Source organism: Dermochelys coriacea, chromosome 8, assembly GCF_009764565.3.
Source record: "Dermochelys coriacea isolate rDerCor1 chromosome 8, rDerCor1.pri.v4, whole genome shotgun sequence".
NCBI lineage: Eukaryota > Metazoa > Chordata > Testudines > Dermochelyidae > Dermochelys > Dermochelys coriacea.
In genome coordinates, this window is record NC_050075.1 from 74,327,735 (window position 1) to 74,343,780 (window position 16,046).

The 16,046-nt window shown below is 40.4% G+C and overlaps 1 protein-coding gene across 3 annotated transcripts in view; it reads right to left on the reverse strand.

The window, feature by feature from the left end:
* LOC119860390 (very-long-chain enoyl-CoA reductase-like) overlaps positions 1-16,046 on the reverse strand; it is a 40,737-nt gene that overhangs the window by 5,952 nt on the left and 18,739 nt on the right. For 2 of the 3 annotated variants that reach the window (XM_038414038.2, XM_038414037.2), the window contains exons 2-7: positions 13,089-13,139; positions 12,457-12,508; positions 12,059-12,103; positions 10,409-10,512; positions 8,127-8,242; positions 7,904-8,009 (exon numbers count right to left, since the gene is read on the reverse strand). In XM_038414038.2, coding sequence (XP_038269966.1) covers positions 7,904-8,009; positions 8,127-8,242; positions 10,409-10,512; positions 12,059-12,103; positions 12,457-12,508; positions 13,089-13,139 — 474 coding nt within the window. Of the gene's footprint in view, positions 1-7,903; positions 8,010-8,126; positions 8,243-10,408; positions 10,513-12,058; positions 12,104-12,456; positions 12,509-13,088; positions 13,140-14,714; positions 14,852-16,046 lie in introns of all 3 variants that reach the window. The other variant, XM_038414039.2, reaches the window with a different exon arrangement.

Below are 16,046 nucleotides of genomic sequence, written 5' to 3' on the forward strand. Positions count from 1 at the left end.
TTAACTACCATCTTTAGGCTGATGACTCATAAATCTACCTTTCTATGGATGCACCTTTCCCCTTCACTAAATCTAGTATCTCAGCCTGTCTTTCTGACATCTTTGTCCAATCACCACCTTAAACTCAACATGGCCAAAACTGAGCTCATCTTCCTTCCCTCTCTCTTCCCCTATAACCTGGGTGTCACCTCTGACTCGGCTCTCTCGCAGGATGCACACATTCAGGACATTTCTAAATCCTTCCACTTTTTCTTACACACTCCAAAATCCAGCCTTTGCTCCCTGTCCACAGCCAAAACTCATCTAAGCCTTCATCGCTTCACGTCTTGACTACCACAAGCTCCTCTTTTCTGGCTTTGACCACTGCAGCCTTACTCCCAAGTTTATTTTAAAATTCAGAGTTGCTGTTGTTAAGACCATCTTGGCTCTACATCCTTCATCTAAACCCAAATCATAAAAGTAAGCTATAATACATACATAATTGTATTCCCATTTCCTATCCTTTAGCTGTTTGTGTCTTTAGACTGTAAGCCCCTCTGGGCAGGGCTTGTATCTTTTCTATGTTTGTACCAAGTCCAGGACAATGGGGTCCTAATCCTCATAGGGGCTTTTGGGAGTTACCATAATAAAAATATTTACAAATGATACATTATAAAACATATGGGAACACAGCCAAACTGAAGCCATGTTAACAATTCTGTTTATCTTTTATAAAAATGTAGTAACTAAATATTGAACTAAGTTCCAAATTTACAATAGTAGAACTCATTTACAATGTGAACTTCCATGTTCTATTCTAAATTAAGCATTCATAATTCAGAATATAGGCACCAACATTTTACTGAAGGTCAATAAATTACAGATAAAGCGTGAGCTTGGCTGAAATTTTTTTTCTTCCCACAGTTGTCCTAGAGGCATGGCAGGTATTACTTTCAAATTAGAAAAGGAGTACTTGTGGCACCTTAGCGACTAACGATGAAATGAGCTGTAACTTACGAAAGCTTATGCTCAAATAAATTTGTTAGTCTCTAAGGTGCCACAAGTACTCCTTTTCTTTCTGCGAATACAGACTAACACGGCTGCTACTCTGAAACCTTTCAAATAAGAGTCTTTGTTTGCATATGTGATATACTGGGTTAGTGCATGTTACTGTCTTCCTGATGTGACTGGCTCCATCAAGGATAGGAGCCTGTCACTATATAACAACTAGAGTTATTCCTTTTAGCTAAAGTGGCAAGAGATTGTGCTGTTCTCTCAAATTTCCAAATTCAATCCGCACTGCCAGCAATTATGTCTGTATATATGCAGTCCTGGTTCCATTCACATAGCTCTAGCTTTTATTTAATTAGAAAATCATGGTTTTAAATTTTGACACCAGGAAAATAATGATTTAAATCAAAAGGAAATATGTTTTAGGATATTCAAAATCCAGGGGCCAAATTCTCCACAGCCAGAAGACCACTGAAGCTGATGGAGTTATACCACAGGAGTATCTGGTTCCTAGTTTTGTTTATTTCTAGAGATTTCACAAAATCAAAACACCAATGAGTTTTACTATTGGCCTATTACACTTTCCACTTAAGTCAACAGGGGTATGTATATACAATCGGCTGAGTCAACTAAAAACCGCAAAGTGTTTTCACTAATTAGCACAATGGCCTAGAAAATGGACTTCCCAAATAGACCGTTTGTATATTTAATGTTTTTAATCATATAGAACAGCAATAAAAAAATTAAAATCAATAAAAACATGAAAAATGAACATTTTAAAAATGCAAAATTCTTCCCTCATGCAACACAAAGCCTGATTCTGAATGGTGATGAATCATATTTTCCCCTTGGCATTAACTGTTGTTATTTTATACAATTTAACCTTAAGAGTTCCAGATTTAAGGAATTATGCCACCATTCTGAAAATCTAGCCATTCAGTCCAGAATTGATGCAAATTTAACCTAAGCAGCAGTGAGGTGGAGGGGGATGGGTGGTAAGACTTATAGCTCTTTTTATATCCAAAATATAGTTTTTCCAATTATTTGCAGTAGCCAAAGCCGCCTCTAAGAAACTGTGGCTCACATTTTTATGTACTACCGTTCCAAGATGTTCCCAGTTAGACTTGCTAGAACCAAAGGTAAACTCCTATGTTGTGGTGGTGGTGGTGGGGGCATTAGAGAGACCCTGCCAGGAAACTGTTCTGAGCTGCCGGTTGAGAAAGATGTTATCAGCAAAACTGAACCCAAGCTGCAAAGAAAAAGCAGAGGCTGATGTGTGGAGGAAGATTTAGAGGAGAGGCCATCCTGACTTTAAGAAGAGAGAGAATCCTCCACAGGGACTGAGTGAGTAGACACAGCGGTTGGTTGTGGTGGAGATAAGAGTTTGTGAAAAAGGGCAGGAGACTGGAGCACTGGGGTCAGAGAAGAAAGGAAGAGCACAAGAATCAAGTGCTCTCACCATGGGGCAGTCAGTCATTTAACGGAAAACACAGCTCGGCTGAGTTGTCATGCCACAAGTACTCCTTTTCTTTTTGCAGATTGTTATGGGTTTCAAATGCAGCACAATCTGCTTAGTCTAAAAGTCTCTCTTTAAAAAGAATGAGAACGGTAACTCCTACACCTTACATGAGATTTTCTCTTGCTGCCAAGATATCAATAGAAGGCAAATCCATGCCCAGCTGAAAGTCCAGGTCTTTCAGAAAGAGTTATTTTCATATAGAGGAGAGTTATGTTACTTGGACTCTGCTTATTAAATCATTAAATGTAGAGAGAGAGTAACAAGATAGCCATTATCTACAGCTATATGGTGAAACAGCATTTCTGGCAGTAATGCCCAAAGAGGTTGTGTACAGTGATGAGTTGCCAAAATCTTAACAACCAGTTCCCTCCTCACCCCACGAGGGGGTCGTGGCCTGCCCCCCAGGACTCCTGCCACATCCACCCCCCCGGGTTCCTTGATGCCCCCCCAGGACCCCTGCCCCATCCACCCCTGTCCCCTGACTGCCCCCAGAACAGGGCAGAAGGGTCTCGTGGGCCACCATAGTGGGTGCCCACCCCACCTCTAAGAGCCAGAGGGACCTGCTGAGGGGCAAGGTGGGGAGTCCTGGCGATGCTTACCTGGGGCGGCTCCCAGGAAGCATCTGGCAGGTTCCTGTGGTTCCTAGGGGAGGGGTAGCATAGCTGGGGGGGAGCAGGGGGAGTGGCCGCTCCCCCACTGATCACATCAAAAGTGGTGTCTTAGGCACCAACTAAGTGGGTGCTCTGGGGCTGGAGCCCCCATGGGGAAAATTTTGTGGGTGCAGAGCACCCACCGGCAGCTCCCTGCCTGGCCCCAGCTCCCGTCCGCTCCACCTCCTCCCCTGAACGCGCCGCTCCGCCCTGCTTCTTTAGCCCCCCCGCCGGCTTCCCGTGAATCAGCTGTTCACGCAGGAAGCCGGGGAGGGCTGAGAAGCAGGTGGCGGCTTCGCGCTCAGGCCCAGGGAGACGGAGGCGAGTGTGGCAGGGAGCAGATCCCCCTGCACTCCCCCCGGATTACCTGCTGCGGCGTGGGCCGCCCTCCTCGTGCCCCCCCCAGCTCACCTCTGCTCCGCCTCCTTGGGCCTGAGCGCGAAGCCGCCGCCTGCTTCTCAGCCCTCCCAGGCTTCCTGTGTGAACAGCTGAGTCGCGGGGAGCGGGGGCGGAGAAGCAGAGTGGGGCGGCATGTTCAGAGGAGGAGGTGAGCTGGAGCCGGGCACGGGGCGGGGAGCTGCTGGTGGGGGCTCTGCACCCACCAAATTCTCCCCGTGGGTGCTCCAGCCCCGGAGCACTCACAGAGTTGGCACCTAAGGTGCCACTGTTGGCTGGTTTTTAAATTTAGAAGCCCTTTTAGAATCTGTTGTCCTGCGAGGGACAACCGGTTCTAAAAGGGCTTCTAAATTTAACAACCGGTTCCCACGAACCGGTGTGAACCAGCTTCAGCTCACCACTGTTGTGTATCTGAAATCAGAATCTTAGCATCTGCAAACCAGACTTGCTGAATGTAGTATATCTGACAATGTGGTTCTTTTAGCTGATGGTTTGAGAGGTAGTAAAATCTCACATGCTCCAAGGGTGGTGGTTGCCTTCATAGCTTTGTGATGAATGTCAGTATCATTTTTCCTAGAATTGTTTATATTACAGTAGAGCCCAGAGGTCTCAATCAAGGGTGAGGCTCCATTATGCAAGGCTCTGTACGAACACATAGAGACAGTCCCTACTGCAGGTTTACAGACCAGACAAACGGTGGGCCAAAGAAAGCACGATTATCTCTGTTACAGATAATGGAACTCAGGTGCAAAGGTTAAGTGACTTTCCCAAAGTTATTCAGAAAACCTGCAGGAGAACCAGACTCATATTTGTGTACTAGTCCAGCACCCGAACCACAAGACCATCCTTCCTCACTGTTCTTTATTGTATTACAGTATCACCCAAAACACACCAGGCATGGTACAGACTTATGGGGAAAGTCTCAGACTGTTAAAATGGAATCTTACAAGGAAACTCTTCCATAAATTTGGGACTTGCCATGAGCTGAGTTGTATATGCCTATGGCCCCCTGGGAGACTGTGAGCAGGTTTGATGGGGGTTGCCAAGCAGGGCCAGCATTAGACTCACTAGGGCCCAGGATAGAAAGCTGAAGCCCTGAGCCCTGCCAGCCGGTACTGAAGTTGAAGCTGAAGCCTCAGGCAACTGCCCTGCTTGCTACCCCCTAAAACCAGCCCTGGCTTTTATATGCAGAAAATCAGTTATTGTGGCATAGGTGGGCCATGGAGTTTTTATAGCTTGTTCGGGGGGGCCTCAGAAAGAAAAAGGTTGAGAACCCCTGTTCTAAAGCATCATCTAAACATTAGGAATCTGATCCCAACAATAAATGCTGTAATTAATGTGAACAACCAAAGTACACGATTTATTACAAAAACATAGTTCAGTTTTAAGGAAAGACTCCTAAAGAAAGTGGGATTTGCCACTGCTGAAGCAGTCAGTCATATCAAAACTGGCAGTATACAACTCATTCTTCATACACAGACTCCCAGCAGATGACACTGTAACAAAGTAACACAACCTTTCAAGAGTATATGGAGTGCTAGCAAAAGGAGCTTTGTTTATACCGTGTAATGTTTTTACTTGATTCCCACTAAGAATGAGTAGAACCTTCATGGATAGGACATGTCTGTTTCCATTTTAATTATGTCTGTATCTTTTCTTAAAAATTGCTCATATCCTCCAGGTCCTGGAGAGCACAATGAAGCATTAAAAGAGCCCAAATGATCCTACTGCCATGTATGTGAAACAAAGGTGAAGGGTCTCCCAGCCAATACAATGGATGAAACCTCCCTCTCAGAAATGTCAAATCCCATCCCCTTTAAGTCATGCTCACAAGGAACTTGATTGTCTCTCATTAAATTAAGATGATTGACTTCTCCTAGAGGACAAACAAGCAACAGCCCCGATATGAACAATGATGTATCTAAAATAGGAGGCCTTTTCTATCACCTATATTTGAGTGCTGGAGAAAAATGTGTAGTCAGACTAGGTAAAAAGAGATATGTACATATATATTATTAAACCATATTTATGGCTCCAAAGTTATGGCTAAGCTGGGCTTTCTTTTTAGAGGGGAGTGTAACAATTTGTCTCTTAATTAGGAATAATAATAAAAAAAAAGTAGGCCTAATATAAAATCATACACATCATGATAGGGGAGTGATGGAATTTTAGTGAAAGTTACATGGAGTTGCTTGGAAATTCTAAGGTGTTTAAAATTGCTCCATTTTTAATTGGGGGGTGGGGGGAAGGGACTCTGACATTTCTTTGCTCCTGCTATCTCACAAATGGTTTCTTGGTGCCCAAATTTTCCATATAATTAAATGTCCTTGAAAATCTGTATACCCACTCCTTTCTCCTCCCACAAAGTGAAAGTAATAAGGCAGATCCTCAAAGGAAGTTATACACCTAAATTCCTTTAAGGGTCTGAGCCACTGGACCTTACATCAACTTGATCACTATCCTTTTCCCCCAATTTAAATGGGGAACTGTCTTTACAGCCCAGGAAGAACGTTCCACCCACATGTAGTGGCATGGAAGAAGCAATTATGGCTGTGAGAGGAAAAAAAAGAAGAACCAAGAAGTGTGTTGAGGCTGGTAAAGATAATGGGATTAAAGTTGGTAAAACTATTCCTGTGAAATGTTTTTCACCAAGAAATGCAGATTTGGGCTTATTGCAAATTCATGTTGAACTTTCTGAATTGTTTCACTCAAATATATTTTTTAAATATATTTTAAAAAGTTAGAAATGTTGGATTTTGACATTTTGAAAATGTTTCCATTAAAAGTGACTTCATTCTGAAATTTAAATTTTGTTTTAAATTAAAAAAAAAAAAAAAAAAAAAAAGAAACAACCCTCAAATGAAATGTTTCATTTGACCAGAAACTTTTTATAAACATTTTTTGGAGTGCGCTGATAAATTTGAAAAAAATTCATTAAGGGTCAACCTGATATGAATTTTTTCCAATCACAAACAACACTAAAATCAACAGAATTACACCAGAGCAAGTGAGAGGTGAAATCAGGCCCAAGTGCAGATCAGTAGGGACACACATGGTTATGTATGAAATTGAGAACGAAGACAAGTATTGTGAACTTGATGTGGTAGAGAAGGGGAAGTGATTCAAGGCCCTGGTCAGAATGACTTGCAAAGATAAGGATTTTAGCAGCTGTATTTTGTTTGGACTGGAGTGGTGCAATAGTGGTGTCAGACACCAGTGACAAGTGATGATTTAATGCACTGTATGAATTCACTTTAAAAGGTACAATTGTCCTGCTTTCACACATCTAATGTAAAATAGCTACCACTTGTCCAGAGTAGACATTTCTAAGTGAGCTGCTAGCCTGATAGAAACCTGTGCACATCTCTGCTTAGGAAAGCAATGAAAATAAATCTGTGCAGAAGAAATTCACTGTGACTACCAGTGCCCAGCTCATACTACTAGCCAAATATTTAGGACCCTTTTCCTATTTAGGAAGCACAAAACTAATGCTAATCAGCTGCAGGGAGTCAGATCATCAATAAGGTAATAAAGATAGAACTACTGGTAGGATGTAAAAATGAAACTAGAGTCTTCTCGTTCCCAGGTCAGACTACCAATCCCTTAAAATGCAGATGTATTTTAAAGGAATAGTCTAACCACAAAACATTAAATAACATAAAACCTGGTTATTAGGATACGACATAATCTGCTATCTTCCAGATTCTATATAATATTGTTCTAAAATATAGTATTCTGCTGCCTCTTTTTTTAAAGAGTGTCTGTAGTTACGCATAGCCATGCAATCTCTCATACCACTGTGCAGGCAGACAGGCAGCCAACGGAGGGAGCACAGGTGAGCCCCTGCTCCCAGAACAGAGTTGTTACTAAGTTGTGCTCAAGACAGGAAGGAAATATAGAACAGGCATGGTGCTTTATGCTACACAAAAAGCAAAGCCAAATTTATAACTGTTAAGGAGAAACATGATTCTATGATACTATTACAAAAAAGATTAAAATATTTTGAAAACGTACGTACTAGCTACGTACCCCCTTAAAATATGCTTCTGAAATCCTCACACCCAAGAGAGCTAGAGCCTAGTGGGCGAAAAAGGGAATGAATACTGAAGGTATTAAATCTTGAAAGAGCAATGGGAAAACTGTGACAGGAATTATAATGGCAGCGTGGCATGTAGGTTACAATAGGAAGGTTATTGTGAGATCTTGTAAAAGAATTACAGCTTTACATAATCAGAGCTGTTTTGCATTACCACAAAAGCCACACCAAAACACTGTGCTAATGAAGCAGTGCAGAGAGTGGCCAGATTGTATTTACTAGAGGGCTGTGGGTAGATTTGTCACAATTTACCTTAATAATATTCCTCAGTGGCATAGTCCCATGGGAGAACCGATGAACAAATATTGTTTCAATCAACCTTTTGATGTAGTGGAAAGAATGGCAGATACATGCCAAGCTAGAAATAGCAAGACAAAAGCATTTAAGAATGCTACAGAAACAAGTGTGGCAAGAAATTTGGAATAAAAATATGATGCTTACAAAAATATTGCTTGAGGCTCATAACAGAACTTACTTAACCACTGGATGTGGGCTTGATGTAAGCTTGTCATCCAGCCCATAGACAAAAGGCATGCGGAAATAAAACAGAAAATAGATGAACAATGGACCTGCATATTCCGTCAAAAATACCTGGGGGGGGGGGGGGGAAGAGAGAGAGAGAATAATCAGACAGAGCAGATCAGTGGCAGTGCTTTGTTTTCATTTTGTGATTAGTAAATTCCTCCACCAATCCAGAATGGAGGTGTGTTTTTGTGGGTTTTTTTAGCATGACAACATTTGGAACTATAGGCTGAGATTGTTAGAAATGCACACATATAATGTGCACTTGCATTTGCAGTAACTGCATCCAACTTCAATATTTACATGCACAGGTGACAAGTTATTTGCAATTAACATGGGAGCACATACAGTTGTGATAAATGTGCATGCAAGTTATATTTATATAATGTTAGCCTTTATTTTTCATCTTGGTATCCTACAAAACTACTTTTTGACTATAGGTTAAAAAGAATTCTGGTAAAGAATTTCTACCCCCACCCACCCAAAAAAAAGTGGGAGGCAAGAAACTAGTTTCTAATGAGTGAATTTTGTTTAAAATAGAAATACTTCATATGAGCATCACTTTAACTTGACCTCAATTTTTATAATTACTTTTACTTCCATAACTAATTAAAGTAGGTTCATGTCTGAATTATGGAGAAATAAAGGAAGTGTACTGTACTTATGTAACACAAAATCATCACTTTTTTCTGATATAGTTAGAGCTACTCATACGTCCAGAAAATTTGTTGAGGTATTAGTGATATTACATGATGTAATTGCAGCAGCAGTCTTCCTGGCAAAGTTTAAATTGACTGTAGATGGGAAGACATTTTTTCTTTAAACTAGCTGAAGCTAAAGTTTGTCTTAGGTTATGTCTGAATAAGATGAACGAGGGCAGGGTGAGGGAGGGTCTAGATGTTTCACAGGACAATCATAAGGTAGGGTCTATACTTTAAATTTACATTATCATGTTTTGATATGCTGTGGTATTTCAGTGTACATTGATATGAAAGCATCTTGATCTGATAACCTGATCATATTATAATTATTTGTTCTGATCATCTTACTGCATTTAGGATTACTTGGTGATAGTCTTTTTCTAACATAGGCTCCAGTGTGATAATCTGAAGATTTATACTCAACGAAAAGTGATTTAAAATTATAGGGGGGTTTATTACTTTTGTCTTTGCTATTTGTCATCAATAAGATTAATTATTTTAACTGAAATATGTTTTCAAATTGCTGTCTAACTTTACCTTCATGCTGTGACATTTAAATTAAAACTGAAGGACAATATCTGTATTGTGAAATCACAGAAGGCTTTGTGCAGGGACAGTTGCCAACCTCATTTCAAAGCCACCATTTATTTTACTACCTAGTCAATGCTACATGCTAATGCTGCCATGATGGAACTTCTCTGAACTAAGAGTGCAGAAAACATTTGATGTTTTCAATTTCTGTTAATGTTAGAGCTGAATGAATAACTGATTTTTCAGTTTGGTGGCTGAATCAAAAAAAATATGAAAAAATATTCAGATAGTTTCAAACCAGAAATGAATTTTTATGGTGTTCTTTCTTGACAAAATGAAAGAGTGTTTGGGTCAAATGAAACATTGTGAATGTCTATTTGAAGCGACACTTGGTTCCTAAATGAAATGTTGATTCAAAACACAATGTTGAAATGGTTCATTTTGATAGTTTCAAAGCAAACTTTGAGTTTCAAAATGTTTGTTTTCAGTGTTTATTCAGCCAAAACTATTCACCAAAATCAAACTGAATTCATGCTGCCACTGAAATGACCAGCTGTCATTAGTGTCCCAGGACTTGAACTGTAAACATACATGTGAGTAACTTTACTCTCATGAGTAGACCCATCAAAGTCAATGAAATTGACTGACATGAGTAAAGTCACTCATATGTCTTTGCAGGATTGATCGCCAGGACAACAGGATGATCCTGATCTCTGACAGCCCAAGGAACAGAAGTTACATAGTCACTTAGTTCCTGGGTGCCAGGCTACCATGTTGCAAGGCGATCACTGCTGCTTTTCCATGGGGTGCATTGTCAGGATCTCATGATGTACTTTTATTGGGTTCTCTGGTTAAATGCTTCTTAAGATCAGAGTCACTGAAAATGAAGCTCCACTGTCTATATCTGCTGTCAGACAGGCAGCGCATGGACATTCTAAATAAATGCAGAGAGAAAGTGATGCAAGAATTAATTAAAATGTCTCAGGCTTGCAGCATAGCTCACCATAGTCCATCCTATTTGTGGCCCTAAATCTTTAAAATATAGCGTAGCGGTTGTGCCAACTGGGAGATGCTGCAGGATTTCCTCATCTCTCAAGGATTTTCCTTCTGAGAAGAAGAAGTAGTTATACACATCACAGTGAAATTAAAATAAACTCTGGTAACATATTAACCCTAAAGAAATGCTTTAGTCTGTTTAGACCAATCTGTGAGATTCTTTGGCCTGACGCATGCTTTTACCAGAGTCTTAGGTAAGAGGGTGCCATTTGATAAAACAAATGCAGTGTGCTTCTGTTTCCTTATATTTTCATACAAAACAATAGGAAAAAATATGAGTGAATTTGCTGTGCACTCACGGAAAACCACTGAAACCAACACTCCATCAATTGAATCCTTATCCCCTGCTTTGCAGTAGCATATTCCATTGCAGAAAATGGGTAGACACTACTGGGGGTGTGTCACTGCTCTCTCCGTAGGGAGAGAGAATTTACATAAGTCATGGATCCACTAACCAGTCCCCTTCTCATTCCTCATCCATGCAAGAGGTTGAAGTGTGCCCTACATAATCTCTTTGTGGCCTTCCACTTCAATCCAGTGGATATGTGATTGTTCCACAGGGTTTTGGTCCTAGGCAGGAGGTATGGAGCAGACCAGGATCTCTCCCTCTCTGTATAGTAAAATGCAATTTATATTCAACTCTTTTGTTTAATCTTTCCATTTTGGAGATTTGTCCTATGAGGCACATGCCAGCTTTGGGCTGGAGGCACCCAAGTGCCTGCATTTAGGGGAATCCCTATAGTTCCAGTTGTCTCCGAGTGACAACTTTCCCAGCATAAGCCACTGGATGGGGCCTGATAACAAATACTTGTGGAAGGAAACAAAGCTTCTCAATAACATTTTCCCATGGACTGATCCCAAAACAATATGTTAATCTTTACTAGCATAATCATTTAAATGGACTATGTAAACAACTGTATGTTTAATAGCAGGAGAAAAAAGGTGCTACATTTTATTTGAATAACTATGGAGAATTAACATTTTTTTTTTCAGTTATGCTTTCCCTTGTGCACCAATGCCATGCAATGAGTTTTCTACCAGAAATACCTGTGACTAAATTTACTGAATCAGCCACTTGGCACCAGCTAAGTCTGTAGATCCTATATCCCATTAATTCATTTTGCATTAGCTTAATCACATGAGAAAACTGTAATGTCCACCTGAGTTAATGGTTATTAAAAATAAGTTAATATGAATTAATAGCACGAGCACATAACCCTTCAGACTTTTCACAGACGAACACCACTTTGGGGTCCATCTCATTGCAGTTTGGTGCAGGTAATATATAGATTACATGCTGCTTCCATTGAAGGACAAGTGCTCAACAGTTGAAAACAAATTAAAACAATGTGCAAACTCCCAAGTTAACTAAACAGTGGGTACTGTCACCAGACCCATCTGTGGGACTCTGAGCAATAATGTTCAAATAATTCAGCTTGTGGTGGGCTCCTTTTTGTAAAGTCCTTCATAATGTTAACTAGTTCAGCAAAACTCCCACTCATAGCAGATAATATCAGCAGAGAGGGCAGGATGTGGCACCCCTCTATGCAAGCACTATGTTCATAGCCTTATTACTCTAGACCCAACTAGTACTTACTGGGATAAAGTCTTATTGACTGCCTGGCTGGATACCATTTGGGATCTGCAAGACAAATTAGAAAACATAAAATTATCCATAGTATTTGCTTTTGGATTATCCACTGTTATAATGACTGCAACTGAATGAGAAAAGTTTTTGGTTGGAGATTTTTATGACTTCTTGTTTATTATAAAAAAAAAACAAAAAGTTACAGATCTGCATAAATTAGGAGATGACAGCTAATGAAAAATTATTTTAAATCTCAGCTACATTAGTCTTCAGTTGCTGATTATTTGTGTTAATGTGTGTATCACATGCTCCGTCAAACTATATAATTTTATCTTAAATATTTATGTACTGGATATTCTGATGTGATTTGTACCCTTAGTATGTTCCTTTGAAAATATTATACTTACATGATTTATGGAACATCAATCTGATATCACTAATCGTGGCATGTGGTTCCACCTAGGCAACAACAAAAAAAAAATACTGTTCATGTAAGACATTTGTATTGGAAGATGATCAGTAGGTACAAAAAATGTGCAGGTGGAAATGTGATTTTTCAAGTTGACAGCATTCCTTTAACTTTCCGAAACATGGCCAAAAAATTCTATTTCTAGTATGGACAGCTCAAGCCACTCATACTAGGAAAAGGGAGCATTTAATCTCTAGCTCATGTTGCAAATCCATCCATGTTAATGATGACCAAAGTTATTACAACATGATGATAGTTTGGTGGCTTATGTGAAATCTCTCCAGGGTCACATTACAACTGGTACTAAACTGGCACCCTTGTTGGCCCCCCTCAGCTGAGAGGTTGAATGCAAATGAAGATGGAAGTGCTCCCTGCGCTCTGGTCCTTCCAGAAGTGGGTTGAGGGATTTTGTAAGGTGACGTGGGCAAGTTTGCCCTGCTGCTGCCTAGGCTGTTGTCTCCAGTGGAGGAGGAAGCATTTTCCATCTCCTTTCACAAGCCCTCCATTTACTAACAGAAAATTAAAGACTTCTAAATACTGTCACCTGCCATTTTAACAAATATCATTTACCTTATCCAGAAAGCACAGCTGTTGCTTTGTCTTCCAATCAAGGATTTCCACCTGACAGAGAACAAAATGACAACTCTGTTTGCTGACTGATTAATCTCGCAGCTCTTGGGGCATTCTTTAGAAATATGATCATTGCTAAGAATGAAGTACCACCTTTTTCCAGTCGTCTGACTGTGCTAATATAACTATTTCTGATACAACCAAGAGGCAGCTTTGATCAGGACCAACTGCAGGTCTTTAAATCTCTAAGTGCAGTTGTACTCTGGAGAAAGCACTTTCTACCAAACAGATCTTCTCCTTGTGTGTAGTCAGAGCCACAAGTGCTTACTGTGTTGACCAAAATAGGATTTTGCTTTTTTTTTTTAAAAAAAAAAAAAAAAAAAACAACCAAACACTTGTTAGTACAATAGAGACAATATAGCTATGGGATAGCAAGCTAGATTTCCATCAAGTTTCACAGGTGTAACCGAGGGAAGAATTTGTCCTGCCAAATCTTTTACTGTTGCAAAAGTCAGACACAGCTTGGCACAGACAGAAAAGTCATAATTTTTACTTGTAAATAGAGCACATTGATCGATAAGTCACTGAGCAATAATAAACATAGAATTCCCCAATGCCACAGAGTCACTTTCAGAGTAGAACTACACTTTAGGTCAAAAGAAACATACCTATTATTATAGAACTTATTTACAATGGTATACTTGGAAATTGTTTAACTAAAATAAGCTATCATGTCAAACAGAAAACATAGATCTTGCGCTGTAATAGATCTCTTCATGTACAAATACAGATGTACTATTGCTTTCCTGGGCAACATCAAAGAATGTAAATATCGCCATTTATTTCATTTAATTCTGATGTTAAACATATACCCGACTTCTTTAATCTCTGATAAGTTAGCTTGCTGATGTCCTCTTAGTGTCTCTGATTTCTTAGACACTTCTTTGCTGTTCATTGAATGCTACTGTAATACATTCAACCTTTAAAATTCCACATGTGACACACCCAACATTAATATCTGTTTATTTTAATGGTGTCATGTCAGTGCTGAAAATAACTTAGGGCCCAAACTTCTATGGTAGTCTCCATGGAGTAATTGCAGGTGAGTAGTCCTGTGAGCAGAACCTTCAAGTGAATAAAGATTTGTAGGATCAGACGTTGAAGTTAAGTTTACCCATTGTATCACATGCAATTTCAGCATTTTGTCCTTATGGAAAAATGCTATAAAACTGAGATGTTAAAACATCAGGGTTCTCCAAAAGTTAGTTTAAACCACATATATCATTTATCAGAGAATGATGTCCTTTCTGCATCATTTTTAACCAAACTATAACACTTATCAGAAAATTAGATCCATGATGTAAAATTCAATGTCTTGGTTTAAAAAAATGCTATAGAAAATAAAGAATTCTCTGATAAATTCTAAAGGATAAAAATAAAGCGTAGAACCATGAACCCCTAGGCAGCTGTGACAATACTATACAGGCATACCCTTGCTTCTGGGTAGTTATTAATACAGGTGATCCCATATTGAAAAGTGTATGTCTATTCCCCATTGTCTACTAGCCCCTGGTGACAACCTGGTGCCCTGGGGGTAGTTGGAAGGTGAATCTGCCCCACACTCACCTTGCAGCAGTGACTCCCATCCCGCGAGGCTGGGCTTGGCTCCCTGCTCCAGGCATTGCAACCTGGCACAGGGATTTCAGTGAGTGGCAGCTGGGCCAAACAAGTCCCAACACCAGGAGCAGAATGTTTGGAAAAGACTGCGAGTTTAGGAAAAAAAATAAAATTAGAGAGGAGCAGGCTGCAGGGATTTCAAAGCCCAGTCTCATTAGAGCAGCCTCTGTTTTCTCAGTTTGTTCTCATTGACCCACTTTGTAATGGAACTCCTCTCTCATACCAAATGACTGGAACTTTGTCATTACTTAGTACTGGAGGGTTTTAAAATAAACATCTAATTTTAATCGTTTGGTATTAACTAACCAAGAGAGGAGATTAATATTAGATCCTCAATATGATACTAACTAAACATAGAAGACAATACCTTTTATAATAGGAGTGTTTTGAAGTGATGAGACGGCTTATTTAATATTTCCTGCTCTCTCTTCTCTTGCCCTGAATAATCCTCTCTTTTTCTACCTGTGCACAGTGATGAGCTGCCAAAATCTGAAGAACCGGTTCCTTCAGGTGCTCTGGGTCTTCGGTGGCACTGAAGCACCTGCTGCCGAAGTGCCGCTGAAGATGCGGAGCTCGACCGGGTGAGTAAAAATTAAAAAGGGATTCTCAGCTAGGGAAGCCTGCCCAGCTGGGAGCTCAGGTGGGCCGGACAGGACGGTCCTGCGGGCCAGATGTTGTCCACCCCTTTAATAACTGGTTCTAAATTGGCTTCAAAATTTAACAACCGATTTGCGCGAGCTGGTACAAACCAGCTCCAGCTCATCACTGCCTGTGCACCAACTGAAGCTCTTGAGTTCCAGCCAGAAGTACCAGGTAAATGAGTCTCTTTGTATCCGATACTAATGCTGCAGCACACTGACTCATTTTCTAGTGGGGCTCCCCTTTTGAGGTGGCCAGAAGAGGGTATGCCACTGGGTTTGTGCCCTTTTGCTTCTTTATGTCTCATAAAGGTTACTGGGATTTTAAGTGGTTTTCCTCTTTTTATTTTACCTTAGGAATATCAGGAATGCCAAGCTTTGTTGCCTCTGTTTGGATGGAGGTCTCTCTCCTTGGAGAACCAGAGAAGAGCAGTCTTCTCCCAGTGGGAGAATGGTAGAGGGGCAGACTCCTAAACCACTATGAGTGAGATTCACAGCCCAGGGGAGGGGGGACTACGAGAGCTTTAAGCCACCTTTCCACCCTCCTAATCCTCATCTCCTCCAGGGGCTGGCAAGGCAACTGGCATAATTTAGAAAGCCCTGGGTCTATGCGTATGTTATTTGGCAACCTCCTCCAGCTGCT